The sequence below is a fragment of the Lepidochelys kempii genome, chromosome 11 (genome assembly GCF_965140285.1).
Source record: "Lepidochelys kempii isolate rLepKem1 chromosome 11, rLepKem1.hap1, whole genome shotgun sequence".
NCBI classification, from domain to species: Eukaryota; Metazoa; Chordata; order Testudines; family Cheloniidae; genus Lepidochelys; species Lepidochelys kempii.
In genome coordinates, this window is record NC_136390.1 from 72,802,074 (window position 1) to 72,818,057 (window position 15,984).

General features: G+C 43.4%; 1 protein-coding gene across 1 annotated transcript in view; it reads right to left on the minus strand.

Moving 5' to 3' along the window:
• Nucleotides 1-801: 801 nt before the first annotated feature.
• The window catches only part of LOC140895266 (uncharacterized), a 32,228-nt gene continuing 17,045 nt past the window's right edge, over nucleotides 802-15,984 (minus strand). The window contains exon 3 of the mRNA XM_073304712.1: nucleotides 802-1,903. Coding sequence (XP_073160813.1) covers nucleotides 802-1,903 — 1,102 coding nt within the window. The remainder of the gene's footprint in view (nucleotides 1,904-15,984) is intronic.

Consider the following 15,984-nt stretch of genomic DNA (forward strand, 5'->3'; position numbering starts at 1 on the left):
GGGTTCAGCAGAGGAGCCGAAGGCAGGTCCATGGGCCAGTAAATTAACAGGTTTCTGTTCCCTGACTGACCAGAGCAGGGCCTGCTCCAGGCTATTGAGAACACCTGACCCCAATTAGCCTTTAAAGAGTCAGGTAAGGACATTAAGTTAATGTGAACACCTGACTCTAATTAAGACCCTTCTGATACTATAAAAGGGCTCACTCCAGTCAGGCAGAGGGGAACCAGGGGAGAGGAAGTGCATCTGAAGGGCTGGTTAATGAAGACACTCTCAAGTATTCGTAAGGGTGAAGAAGGGAGAAACAGGACAGCTGTGGGGAAGTGGCCCAGGGAAATGTAGCAACTCTGGCAGTGAAAGGTTGGCTGCCAACAGCTGCTACCATTAGGTCCCTGGGCCAGAATCCGGAGTAGAGGGCGGGCCCGGGTTCCCCCAACCCGCCAATGCAGAAACACCTCCTGGGAGGGGAAAACTGGCCCGTGTCAGGACAGGACGCTAAACTGTTTTGCTATGAGGCCATAGGACCAACAGAGACGGTGGGCGTTCTCTCACCAATCTCCTTGCTGGCTTATGATGAAAAGGGCTCAGTAGACTGTACTCCTGGCCGTAGAGAGAGAAGGGCTACGTGGCGGGTTGCAGTGAGCCTCTGAAGCTAGCATAAACCACTTGGAAGCGCGAGACCCACGGGGAAAAGGTTGGAGCTCTGCCACAGTATATATCTTCCTACTGTATTTTCCACTGCATGTATCCGATGAAGTGGGTTTTAGCCCACGAAAGCTTATTCACAAATAAATTTATTAGTCTCTAAATGCAGTCTTGTGATTCATAAGAGATGTCACTGTCTTCACTCCAGTGCTTGCCTGTCCTTTTCTTCCTGTTCCTCTCAGCCATCACAATGGCTGCCACCACAGTAGTGAACACTGTGAAGGTAATGATGAGAACCGTCACAGTCTCTGCAATACAGAGCTGGGTGTCAACCGATGACAGGGACAGGTTTCTCAGGACTTGCGGCTCCATGCATGTCATGTTTTCATAGTCATCCAAGATCAGCCACTTGACACTGTGCAGCTTTGTAAAGACTCTCTGCAGATCACAGTTGCAGAACCAGGAGTTGTAGGAGAGCAAGATGTGTGTCCCAGGGGTCTGCATTGTTAGGAAGGTTTTGAATCGGATATGTTCAATTTCATTGCGCACCAAGTTAAGTACCGTAAGGTGATTCAAGGAGGTAAAGACCCCAGGAGCAATGAGCTTTATCCTGTTGCCCTCCAAGTTCAGAACCTCTAAATGCTGCAGCATGGATAAGACCCCATTGTGGAGGTTCAAGAGGTGATTGTTTTGAAGATGAAGCTGCCTCAAGCGGGTCAGACTCCGGAATGCTCCTATTTCTATGGAGGAGATATTGTTATTTTGGAAGTTGAGCGTTTGAAGATTCTCAAAATGCTGGAAGTTCCTGTAATATAGTTTCTGGAGCCTATTATAGGACAAATTCAGCTCTCTGAGAGAACTGAGCCCTGTGGAAAAACTATTTCCAAGCACTGTTATCTCATTTCTATGGATATCAAGCTTCTGGAGTCTCTCTAGAGAGCTAAATGCACTCTCTCCGACTTTGGTGATGTAGTTCCCACTCAGAAGTAGCACTTGTAACTTCCACAGGGATCTCAGAGCTTTGCTTGGAACAGAATACAGGTTACTGATGGACAAATCCAAGTGCTTGGTCTCAGGCGGGAAGATGAAGTTGTCAGTCACATTGACTCCAGAGCAGTTCACAAACTTGGCCCCTTCTTTGCAAAGGTAGATTTTCTGACATAGGTAAAGAAATTCAGAGTCACCAAAGGAGAAGTTAATCCAAATCCAGATTAAGTAGTGGACATGCATCTTCTGCCTCCTTGCATGTACTCTAGTGTATCTGTACAAGAGGAATAAAAAATGTAAGCATATTTTACAACTATATGTAGTGTATTGGGCATAATATAGGAAGGAAAACACATATTTCAATGTTACAGGCTTCCACTTGGCTTCCATTACCTTTGCTAAGATAAAACTATTACACCTCTGTCAGGGATGCGTAGAACCTGTTCTATGACGGCCATGCAGGAGTTATCAGGTTGGCTGGCTATCTCCTCAGCTGTAGCTAATTTCTGGGCCAGCAACAGCTGGAGGATAAGAAGGCTGCAGCTCAGAGGGGAGGGACAACTACCAGACAGACTGAAGCACTAGAAGATAAGATTCCGTCAGCAGTAGACTGATAGGAAGCTGTCCAGGATATTGGACTTCCAGTGAGGAAGAATCAGATAATGTGAGTCTGGAAAAGGCCTAGAGGAGAGCCAACCCCCACTCACTCCGTCCCCCTCCCTCCATCGCTTGCTCTCCCCCACTCTCACTCACTTTCACTGGGCTGAGGCGGGGGGTTGAGATCTGGGAGGGGGGGGAGGGCTCTGGCTCAGGGTTGGGGCCAGAAATAAGGCATTCAGGGTGCAGAAGGGGACGCAGGGCTGGGGCAGGGGCTTGAGCTGCAGGAGGGGGTGCGGGCTCCAGGAGGGAGTTTGGGTGCAGGACTTGGTTCAGGGCTGGGGCAGGGGGCTAGGCTGTGGGAGGGGGTGCAGGCTCCAGGCAGCAATTACCTCAGGTGGCTCCCGGTCCATGGAACAGAAAGGCTAAGGCAGGCTCCTTGCCTGCTCTGGCTCTGTGTGGCTCCCGGAGGCAGCCAGCAAGTCCTGTTCCAAGATGCATCTTGAAGCTAATGGGGTCTGTGGAGCTGGCACTTGGGGCGGGGGAGCAGTGCGCAGAGCTTCCTTGATTGGCCCTGCACCTAGGGGCCACAGGGACATGCTGGCCGCGTCCAGGAGCCGTGCATAGCCAGAGAAGACAGGGAGCCTGCCGTAACCGCACTGCACCATCGACCAGACTTAAATGCCCGGCCAATGGTGCTAACTGGAGTCACCAGACAACCTTTTTGACTGGACTTTTCAGTCAAAAACTGGACGCCTGGCAACCCTAACAACTTTGGTGTAAGAATCAGTAGGCCTAATGGGGCAAACTGCACTGTCACGCACAAGGCTACAGTGTTGTGGACCAGGAATTCTCAAAGTTCATCACAATTTCAAGTCACCACCCCACAGAACGCCTTTCCTCACATAACATTTCTCTGGGAACTGCAACAACTATTGACGTGGAAAATAACATCAGGAAAACAGTTCATTTTATGTATCATATATTTTTAGGTATGTCTTAACTAATGCAGTTAAGACAAGCCAGCACCCTATAAACAGCTGGCTTCTAGTTTGAGAAAAAGGTCTTAAACAATCATGTATTAGCTCCCTGAAAGAGCTCCAAGGTAGGGTCAGTACCTCGGTAGTCATAGCTCCAAGTTTACACTATGAAATTAGGTCAATTTAATAGAAGTCGATTTTTAGTATTCGATTTTATACAGTTGATTGTGTATGTCCACACTAAGCACGTTAAGTCGGCGGAGTGCGTCCCCACTACGGTACCTAGCATTGACTTACAGAGCGGTGCACTGTGGGTAGCTATCCCACAGTTCCTGCAGTCTCCGCTGCCCATTGGAATTCTGGGTTAAGCTCCCAATGCCTGATGGGACAAAAACTTTGTTGTGGGTGGTTCGGGGTACATCTTGTCGGGAGCTCCCCTCCCTCCATGAAAGCAACAGCAATCGTTTCACGCTTTTTTTCTGGGGTCCCATCTGCCGGCCCCGCTCAGCCCGCTGCCTGCCTGGATGATCAGAACCCCAAGCAGGCAGCAGGCTGAGTGGGGAAAGCGGGTAGAGCCCCAGGCGGCAGTGGGCTGAGCTGCCAGTCCGGAACTCTGTCCGCCGGCTCCTGAAAGCCAGGGTCTTACCCCAACAAGCATGGAGCCCACTCAGGTAACCGTCACTCTACGTATCCTGGGTGCTGTTGGCAGACTTGGTACTGCATTGCGACACAGCAGCAGCTCCTTGCCTTCGCAGCAAACAGTGCAGTAGGACTCATAGACGTCATACATCTCCAGGGTGCTCCTGACAGACCTTGGTGAGGTCAATTAGGGGCACCTGGACAGACATAGCTATCCTCGAATGGGTCTGACTCCAGGTCATTCGCTTCTTTAAATTTCATCTCATGGAGATTCAATTCTACCTGGAATATCATGCGAGCTAGAGGCTTCTGCCTCAGGCTACTCTCCCAGCCATCAGCACCGCGCGTTTGCATCTACCCCAGCCTGCCCCTTACTCCCACGGCTCATGAAGCCTGGACAGTAGTAAGTAGCATTTGGAATGACAAATCCAGAACGAAAGATTGCACTCTATGGGCCACGTTAAGATTATTTCAGAGTCCTAGATAGCATTTAGTCCCTAAAAAAGTCTTCATGAAAATTTTCCTTCGTCCCAAACAAAAATGTTAATTTATCAGAGCAGTTGAAATAGTAAGGACCGTGGAACTATAACTAATTTAGCAAGAGCTTCCGTATTATTTAACTTATAATTTATATAATTCAAAGTAAAATTTCACAGTGTAGTCTGTTCTAAGACTAAAATGCAGGGGGGAGTCCAAAAAAGGAATACGGACCTGTTTCCACGCAGTCTCAAACCGGGGAGCATTTCACATGTTTTGGTGAACGTGATAACCACTACAATACAGAAATCTGACTTGAATGTATCCCTCATGTGTTCGCTATTATACTTTATGTAACCTGTTGTTATGTAGTATTAATAGTTTGGTGTCTCACAAGGCTTTCTTTTTTTGCCACAGACTTTGCCAAATGCAGAGGAATGTTTTCTCTCACTACAGAAGTTACCTAATGCAATGTCTAGCTCTGTGGCCTTCCTGCTCACAAAGCAGTCATGCCCTCGCCCAAGACCGACAGCGCGGAGTGCTTTCACACAGCGACCTGGCTCAGTCCGGATCGGTAGTGAGGCCTGATAGTTTTGCTGTTCAGCTGTTTCCTGGCCTCCACTAATGAACGCATTAAGGTGTGTCCCCCTCTCAGTGCAGGAGAACTGCATAAGCCCAGAAAATATGTCATAGCGAGTGCTATTTTTTTAACCTTCTAATCTGCCATAAACTCAGGGACAGAGATGAAGGGGGACCATAAAAACATTCTGGGGGGGCTCCAAGGTCACGTGCTGCTCAGTTGCCCACGCTGGCCAGACAGGAAATGAAATTCAAAATTTCCCAGGGCTTTTCCTGTGTACCTGGCTAGTGCATCTGAGTTCAAAGTGCTGTCCCCAGCAGTCACAGTGGAGCACTCTGGGATAGCTCCCGGAGGCCAATACCATCGATATGTATCCACACTAATCCAAATTAGACCTCGCAATTTCGATTTCAGTGCTACTCCCCTCATCAGGGAGGAGTACAGAAATCGATTTTACGAGCCCTTTAATTTGAGAAAAAATGGCTTCATGTATGTATGGTTGCGGGGTTAAATCGATCTAACGCTGCTAAATTCGACCTAAAGTTGTAGTGTAGACCAGAGCTAACCTGCAGATCATAGGTGGTAGTCAGCACATCAGACCTGGGGACCAGTGCTGAATTAGGGAACTGTGACTCCCAATCCCATGGCTTCTCACCCCCCCCCCCCCAGCTAGAGGGATCTGGGGAATGCAGTGTTTAACCCCAGGCAAGGATGCCTTATGTCAACAATGACCCCCTTGAGCTAATTGGGGCTCAGCATAGACAAGCTCCAACAGTCACCGCTCCTTCTACCATTCTGCATTCACTGTCTATGGATCCAGAATCATTGGAGTGCTCAGGATCAGAAAAAGTTTTCTTAGTAAGTCAGGAACAGGGAATCGTGTTCAGGAATAGGGAATCGTGAATAGTCCTCTACACACTGAGGGACGGGTAGACTGGGTAACAAACTTACAAAAATCAGGCTGTTGACCAGGGCAAGACTGTACAGCTCTGGGGTCCTAGGCTGGGGAGCAGAGGGAAACTGGCTGGAGACTATTGTTGGTTCATGAGTGGCTGGCGAAAGCAGGCATGTAACTACAGCTGGGTGTCACTCCTTGTTTGGGGTTGTGTAAATGCAAGAGCTGGAGAGGATTGCAGCTGGTCATAGCCTCAAAGTGTGAGGCGGCCGAGATTGGGAGGAAAGAGGGCTCAGCGGTACCCCAATTCCAAGTTGCACCCTGGGGAAATATGTCACACACAGTTATAGGGCCCATTACGCTGCCGGAATGGTGTAAAGGGGCCTTACTACAAATGAGAATGTGCCCTCTAGAGTCCACAACTCAGCACGTCACAAAAGCTATAGTGAATTCACAAAGATTCCAGACACATAAACAACCAGATCAAGAGCATTTTCTAACTGAATAGCAGAGAAAGTATAGCTGGAAAGAAAGAGACAGATAATGAAGGCTTAGTAAAATTAAGTTATTTTCATTCACATTGCCGCTGAATCAGTATATCACACAGAGAGGTATTTGGCAATGTGAATGAAAATAACTTAATTTTCTACGTCTCAGCCAACTGTCTTGGCATGATTAAATGTAGCTAACAATTTTTGCAGAGGGTGGGTTTCAGAGGAAGGTTTTGGGATCTCTTTCTTCCTAGTTGTGGAGATGTATTGTTTTCAGTATCAGCTCGGCTATCTCCGTACCTTCCTGACAGCTATTGTTGGTGATTACTATTTGTTTACGGTAGTGCCCACAATGTGGGAAGTGTTTTCCAGACAGGCATTCAAAATTCACTGCTCAGAAGCGCTCCCAATCTGGGGGTTATTACAATGTAGAATAGTCCCACAAATGAAATAGCAGAAACCTCATTCATTCACCTACTTAGGACTTCGCTGGACAAGACAAAAAAATGTACTGAAGGAGACAAGGCCCAGGAACATAGGAATGGGCATGGTAAACTTACAGAAAATAAGAAACGTCCCATTTGGTTATGATTTATGGAAAAACAGAAGGATTAAGTATACTGCTCTTTTATTTCCATAACAACGAGGCTAAAAAGAAGAGAAAGGCAAGCGGGCTCGGTCTGCCTCATAATCAAATGTTGTTCCCAACTTCGTAAAATAAATATTTCACAGGCTAGTTTCCACTGACTTTCATACTTTGTTTTTTAACTGTTACACTCAGTTATAATTGTTCTCGCCCCAGCTATATGGTAGCTCTTCTGCAACATTCACTCTCTTCCACAAGAAAAGTCCTACCAGCTCAAAGCGACTATACTCTGGAAGGCCCCCATTTTGTGCAGCTGAAACTGCGATGGTTGCTAACACTTTTTCAGCTTGAGCTTTTAAACTAAATGTAACAATTATATTCTGGGAATAGAAAGAACGATGCGTACTGTGGGTATATATATACCGTAAGCTCTGAGTCTGCAAGTGACAGTCTGGTCCGTTCAGCATGTAGACCAAGGGGCCCGAGGTAAGTCGGCGTCTCTAGGTGTGCTGTAATGCAAATATTCATGATGCCACCCCCATTGGATCACAGTTTAAAGTTTACCAGCCTAGTGTCTCATGAAGTCAAAGGACTTCATGCCCCACAGAAAATATTTCACACGTGTATGATTACTAAATAAATCTGTGGTGGTACACATGTTGTCCCTCAACCAACATTTACGGCTAGACATTACAAATAACTGTCATAAATAAAAAGACACACTACTTTTGCTTTTCCAATGTCGTCTGAAGATTATGGCATGTAGGAACAGCAATTAAATAATTAGCCCCTTTTGTGTACAACAATAAATATAATTCCTCATTAGAGATAATAATCAGGATTATTAAAGAGCCTCCTCTGGATCTGCAATCTTTGCCTTGTAAACCACATCCTTCACACATATATGTTTTGTGTTTTTACCCCACCTTCGTACATTCTAGAATTAATTTGCAAACTGGACACCATTAAATTAGGCTTGAATAAAGACTGGAAGTCGATGGGTCATTACACAACGTAAAAATATTTCCCCATGTTTATTGCCCCCCAGCCTCACACTTTCTTGTCAGCTGCTGGTAATGGCTCACTTTGATTATCACTACAAAAGGCTTAGGTTTGTTTCCCCCCTCAAGGGTAATAGTTCACCTTACCTGATCATTCTTGTTACAGTTTGTATGGAAACACCCACTGTTTTATATTCTCTGTGTATATAAAATCTCCCAACTGTATGCATTGGATGACGTGAGCTTATGAAAGCTCACGAAAGCTTATGCTCAAATAAATTTGTTAGTCTACGGAGCCACAAGTACTTCTTCTTACCTTTCTAGTTGCTTTCTGTGCCTCTGTCAGCCGTCTTTCATCCAGGAGGGAGAGCTGATGGAAAAAACAGAGGTGAACGGTGGAAGTGTTGAGTGCTGCTGTACTCAGAGACCTGTTGAAGTCTATATGTATGAGAGAAGGGGTTGGTTAGAAAGGAAACTTTTAATAATTCAGACAGCTGGAAGCAGGAAACTGACGCATGCCACCTGCCGCTCCCTGCACACTACTTCCATCTCCTCACCAAAGAGGTGAGATTTGACTATACATAGAATTTCAGATCTTTCCAGTCATTTTCTCTGGCTCTACAGTGTATGTTTCCTCATAACGTGAGTCATGCAAGCAGCTTCTAGACAACCTAATTCAAAAATATACATATATAAGCATACCTGCCACCAGAGGATTTCAGAGTTGACAACCAGGCAGAAAAAAAGACTGTCTGAGCCTTTTAAGTGTACAGATCACACCTCTATGTTATATACCATGGCACTGACTTCATTGGCATTTGGAACATCATACAAGGGTTCAGGAGTGTATTAGAACATGAGTTAGAAGAGACATATGGCAAAAGATTAGAGTTTAATACAGATTTTTGGCTAATTCCTGTCCCACAGCAAAATAACTGAGTGCAATTCTGTATTGATATATTCTAAACATCTTATACTGTGAAAACTTTGCTTTGGAAATATACCGAGTATGGGTGGTAGGTTGTAGCCTTGGTACAGGTACCCCCCCCCCCCGCGTGTGCGCCCAAGAGAACCGTGCTATGAGGGGTGCCTGCTGTGGTAACATAGGAGGCCCTTACTGGTGGCGAACTCAGAAGAAATATATAAAAGCGGATTCGAGTGTAGTAAAGCCCGGGAGGTGGGGATGATCAGTATGCCCCCAGGTGATTTTACAGCAGATGAGGCACAAACCGCACACAAATAGATTATTCCCTAAGTTCGCTTTTGGAAACAGCAGAGCCGTTTTGACCAAACGAAAAACCCCAAGAACCTGGAGGCAGATATGGAATGGAACATTCAAGACTGGCATTGAAGTGTAGCAGTTAAAAGCAACATATTATGTGTCAAAGGAACATTATTAACATGGCAAAGTCAAGCACTCAAATATTAGAAAAAATACTACAATTCAGGCAGCCTCTATCAATATAATTAACAAACTCTTTGTGTGTGGGTCGTTAATTCAAATATTATTTTAGCCGTATGAGGCGTGCCTCCTTCAGTGCCCAGGATGGATAAATGCTCTATGAATGAACAGCTATTTGATATGTCGTTTGAGCCTCATTTTTTAGTGTGTGGTCCTTATGTAGGACACATTATTCAAGGCATCCTTTGAGTATAGCATTATTATTATGGTGCTTATCAGAATGGTATATGAATACTACACAAGCATTAATGAACTCATTTCCACAACACCGCTGTGAGAGACATGCATATGATTAAGTGGGGCGCTGAGGCAGAGATGAAGGTGACAGTTTCTACTAACTGTGGATGGCCAATTTGAGACGGCTAGGACCTGATTTTTCAGCGTGGTTAGCATTATATGACACTTTATATGTTCATGCCACAGCTCACATTGCAGCTCAGTTGCAGCTGTGAATGTTCAGCACTTCTGGAAATCAGCCCGGAAATATCCAGTCAGAAACAGAAAATGAGGAAAACTTCATTGGTAACCTAGCTATGAAAAGTTTGGTGGAAGTGAATCGCGCAACCTCACAGAGGAAATCTGCAGCGCGTGTAGCAGTCAACTGCCTTAACAACGAGACGCTCCATTTTCTTCCTGCCAACCCCTGCCTAATTAACTACCCACCTGCCAACTTCTGAAACAAACCAAGCAGATGCCCTACAGAGAGCAGTATTCTTTCACAACACAACCCTGATTCATCTCCTGAGCGGGTCCATCCAGAGCAGTGTACGAAGCAGGGGTCCTGTGGAAAAATGTAATTAAGTTCTGTCTCGTTACGCATATGCGCAAGGAACTTGAATTAAGGTTGCACCGAAAAACATATTCCTGGCATTTCCTGTTGATGAGTGTTTGACTTTGAAACCAAAATCATGGCCTTCTTAATTTAGTTTTTATGTGCAATATTTTATATATTTTATGTAGGTATACAGATACACAACTATTATAGCACATATTTATATACTTAGAACATATACACATACATATTAAACTATTAGCGTACGAACTATGTACCTAGACTTTAATGTGCTTATACCATGCATAGTGATTATATATAGGATTTATAATGTGAGATTGCTCACATTTCTTTTGCGATCGCGTAAGATTTTAATTAGCACAAGCACTGTTCAATTCAACATTAGTTATACATTTAAAACGATCACTCAAACATACCATTCAACACAGAACAAATATATGGAATACATACGTTTAAATTCCTTTTTTAAAAAAAGGACCATTATCGAAATTAAAACAGATTCAGGGTTCATTTTTCCTCAGATGAAGCATGTGAAATGCAAAATGAGAAAATTCACAGCAAGAAAATACTGTGTTATATATTCTACAGCTACATTAGATAGCCATTGGTAATCTGAAATGTTCAATAAGAACGAAAAATCTTACTTACTTCTCCCTGCATGATTAGGAGACATGCATGTCCATTTTAATAGGTTCCATGAATTGTGGAAGGCACATTTCCCTTCTGGAAAAACAGACAGTAATTCTTATCAATCTAAATCTGAAATCCGGATTAAAATGAAATCCTCTCGCTGTGAGGATTAAGTAAAAAGTGCCTTGAAAAATGGAGTGTTTCCAAATATGCTGCACAATGGATAATAATATCTGTATTAAAAAAAAACAATCCGCTCTTCATTTCAATACTGTATTGAGATGCAGGTAATAATTTCCCATACCAAAATCCACTCTCTTCGCTTGTAACAGTCGATCTATCGCATAAATGTTATTGCATTCTGTTTTGGTTTTGTGGCTAAATCAACCCATTGCACTCCAGTCCCTGACGTTATATTTTTTCGATATCTGCAAAGGCGGCACTTATGACTGTCCAGTTCCTCTCATCATGGAAACACTGACACATGGCCCAGTTAAAAATGCAGAGAAAGGAACATACATTGTTAGGAACACAGGGATTGCCATCTAGCTCAGTATCCTGTCACTAACAGTGGCCAGCATCAGCTGACTTGTAAGAAATCCACAATAGTAGATGTGGAATAATCAGATTATGGTTGACGTACCATGTTTAATATGCGTCCCAAGATTTTTGCTGCCCATTCTTAAGACAACGCCGGATATGGATATTTTTTTATGCACATTCTACCTCTTAAGAGTTAAATCAGAGTTAAATCAGAGATTAAAAGAAAGCAGAGACTCAACTACATGTTGGTTGGGCGACAAAGTAACTTCCCAACCAACAGGTTAACAGACCAGGGCAGCCAGGTAGAGGAACCGCAGAACATATGGTGCCAACAATATTAACCCTACCCTGATGCCAACCAAGGCACCTGTACAAAGGAGAAATAGGCAGAAGCTAGGGAATGGAGAGGTCCTGAGATGCCTCAAAAATATTACAAGAAAATGACAGGCCTGGATCATCATTTCATCAACCTTGCCAAGTAGAGATGGACAAAACGCATCTTTGGCTACCACCACTATGTTGGAAGCAAGGATCAGAGATCCAGTAGAATTCCTCATTGTGACCCATTTGGACCAAGTGATCAAGTCCCATGAAAGAATTGCACTAGGCAGTTTCTCTCACCCACCCAGCACAATTCAGTCCCTGTTTGAGAGGCACTGGGACAGGAAGAGGGAGCTTGATATAGTTATTAATGGGATTATACAACAGGCCCTCGATTCGATGACCCAGGATGTGCCTTATTCCCATGAAAAGCGCCTTCCGACCTGGAGATGAGAGAAAGGAGAAATACTTTCTCACAGTGATTGGCTCTTTCAGGTGAGAGGATATGGCCTGTCTGTGCATTGAGACTAGACAAACATCTCCTCCTTACCCTGGCCATTCCGAGCCAAGATTAAGGCACTTTGGTGGGGAATTTTGCTGAGCTGCTATCTTCGCTGTAATTCCTCTATGTCTAGGGCACTTTTCTCTCTCTCGTCATTTTTGTACTTATTTTAGTCTTTCCCCCATCATAATATGTATGTCACATGTCATTTTAGCGCCACCGCTTGGCGTGAGCAAATACTGGGAAATAGGCCCACCCAAATCCTAATCCCGAGTTTTGCCTCTGACTTGCTGTGGGACCTTGGGCAACACAATGGGCATTGTGGGTAACCAATTCTTCTGAAAAATCACCTCTTATGTACGTGCTTAATTTTACGACTCAAAGTTGATCTCTTTGTGTAACCTAGATGAAGATATAGAATAATCAAACAGTATTGCCAATCTAAAGCATTCCAATATCTTGCGTCTGCCTGTCCCCCCGAATTTGATAAATTGATAAATTGGAGATAAATTGATAAATTTGGGATGTTTCGTGGAAGAGCATTAAAAAGTTTAGAAAACAAGCATTATTGATCGTGTGACTTTCTTGAGTCTTAGTTCAAGGAAGAAAATCCTAAGGGCTGACTTGATTATAAACTATAAGTACATACCTGGAAAACAAATATTTGATAACAATATTTGATAACATACTTACATTATTTGTACATACAATATTTGATAACATAAAATATTTGATAACAATATTTGATAACAATATTTGATAACGTCTGGAAGCTGAATCTAGACAAATTCAAAATACAAACGAGGTAAAAGTCTAACCATTAGAACGATTTATCAAGGGTAATGGTGGATTCTCCATCACTAACAACTTATAAATTAACATTAGGTGGTTCTCTAAACTACTACCTCTTGAAATTATTTTGTGGCACTTCTCTGGACTGTAACACAGGAGGTAAGACTAGATTACCACAATGGTCCCTTCCAGCCTTGGAATCTATGAAAAATGGCAGCTGAGATTTCCCCATTATAATATTATTCTAAGAGAGGAATACTAAGAAAAACAACAAATATTGACGATTTATGACAAAAATCATGACGTGGTTACAGTACGTTGCAATGGTCTAATGACAGATGATAGAATGCTTGAAAAGTGCTATGAAAATCTGAAATGGCAATTTTTATTCCATTTTTCTTATAAAATGTCCCAACTAAATAAATGCAGACGCCAATTGCGCGTCTTGTCCAGAAGATGGCAGTGGAGGTTGGAAGAAATGGTGAAGTATGTTACACTTAGAATCATAGAAGGTTAGGGTTGGAAGGGACCTCAGGAGGTCATCTAGTCCAACCCCCTGCTTGAAATATTACATGTCTATGCCCACACACATTATATATACATATTGCATAAAAAACTAAATTAAAAGTCCATGATTTTGGTTGCAAAGTCAAACACTCATCTACAAGAAATGTCAGGAATACTGCTCTCTGTAGGGCAACTGCTTGATTAGTTGCAAAAGTTGGCAAGTGGGTAGTGATTTAAGGCAGGGGTTGGCAGGAAGAACATGGAGCTTCTCGTGGTTAAAGCAGTTGCCTGCTGATCTGGAGAACTGGATTCTGCTACACGCGCTGCAGCTTTCCTCTGTGAGGTTGGGCGAGTCACTTCAACCAACGTTTTCACAGCTAGATTACCAATGGATAGTGTATTATTTTTTTGAATGTATGTCCCAAGTGTTAATTAAAGGGACAGCTATAGATTTGTTCTGGAATCGGTAGAAGCATAATATAAACCTGACATCTATGGGCGCTAGTTCACACAATACTAGATTAATTTTTTTGTCACCACCCTGCCACCCAAATGAATGAAGGCAGTGGTGAAATTCCGTAATCAACTATCAATAGCAAACTTTTGAAGCTGTAAAACTCTGGGGAAAGTGCTAAAATAACCGTAGGCTTGAAACGATTTTATATGTCGATTAAGGTCGATTTCACTGTAAACATACAAAATGATAAAATAAATGTTTCCATGCTTATTAAAAATAGACCCGAAAATGAATAGTAAAAACAGGTATGATTTGTTTATTTAAGGATATTTATTTTGTATGTTTTGACATTTGATTTTGGCAATTTGTGTTTAAATGGACTTTTTTAATCTCAGTTTCTATTGTCAATAAATAATTGTCCCCATATTTTCAAGTAACTGCGAAAATTTAAATTGGTAGAAAATTGAAATTCTGTAAGTCTACACTAGGAAATGCCTGGAGTGTTCTGGCTGGAAAATGCTAAACAAGCATAAAGATAATTTGTTATACATTAATTAAAAAAGGCTATGTCTCGCCTTAGGCTTTGAGTCCTCAAATGTGAAAAGCAAAGGAAACGCTACTAGGTAAATGTTCCTGCTAACAAACAAGTACAGATATGAAAGCTAAACTAGAATCTAACATACCATTTCAGCCACTTCTACTGCCCATTTCTCAAAGACAGCTTGTATGGGACTTTGTTCCCCCCCTTTTCTAGGAGTACTACTCTGGAGTTTTTGACTTTCTGACAGCTGCCTGCTCCAGATGGAATTAATGCAATGCACTGTGCACAAGGATACACCACAGAACTATCAGGCTCTTTAGTTAGTGCACAGTGCAGCCACCTATGTTCCTGGAGCATATGCATTGCACTGACCTTCCATTTCACTGCTGGGTGTATTTCAAGGTGTAGGCATAGCTATAAAGCCCTAGGTGGGTCCTACCCTTCATGGAAATCACGGCTTTACTGTGTGATACTAGGACAGTCAAAGTACGTGCACTGGAAGGCGCTGCTGGCTGGGCCCAGAATCTGGAAATTCCGTCCCTCCTCGCTCTTGGTCTATTGGCCGTCAGACCAGCAAGCTTTGCCAGGCTTCGAAGGCTGGGGAAAGAGAAAGTTCTCTTTTCTAATGGGCTGACTACATTACATTATTCGAAACCCCCAGGGCTGAAACCAGGGTGGCAGGTGCCCAAGGTGCAAAGCTGCAGGGGCAGAGAAATGGAGCGGAAAAAATTATGAAAAAAAAGATAGATAAAATATCTACTTACAGCTTTGGAAAGCCTTTTTATTTAAAATTGCCTCTGGGACTAGAACATAAAAGAGGGACCTGACGTGAATTAGAATTAAGTCCTTAGAGTTTCAATGACCTTCATGGAGCCAGAATTTCACCCCAGGCTACTTCTACACTTTGAGCTCCGGTGCGATTGGCAGTTTATGTAGACATAAAGAAAAGGAGTACTTATGGCATCTTAGAAACTAACCAGTTTATTTGAGCATAAGCTTTCGTGAGCTACAGCTCACTTCCACTACCTCTAATTAAGCTAGTGTGTTGAAAATGGTAATGCAGCAGCACAGACTAGCTGCTTTGAGTACCCCCCCCCCCCCCACGGTAGACATGCTACTATTTTAGATCGCAGCAGGCCAGCAAGCGAGTGAGAGTATACTCACGCAGCTGGTAATCATACCCCAAGAGTAGTAACTCTAGTGTCGGTTTTCAAATCTCAAATTTTAGCCTCAGCTTGCCACTTGCTTTACCTTTCACTTACAGCTCTTTGATTTGCATACGGAAATGGTTTTTTTCATATGCAATTAGCGATCAGTGTGACCACAGTGCTTCGTCTACTCGACTTGCTGACCCTCACCCCTTGCTCTATCACGTCTCTTCCTCCGAAGACGTCACTATTAGATTGTTCCCTTGCTACCTGGCAAGCAGACGCTCCGGAAATATGAAAAAGGGTGCTGGAATGAGAGTCAGTGTACGTGGGTCTGGTCCCAAAAGGCCAATCGCTTGTCTTTGCTCTACCTAACAGTAAAGTGGCAATAATAATGATGCCTTCCTTCAGAA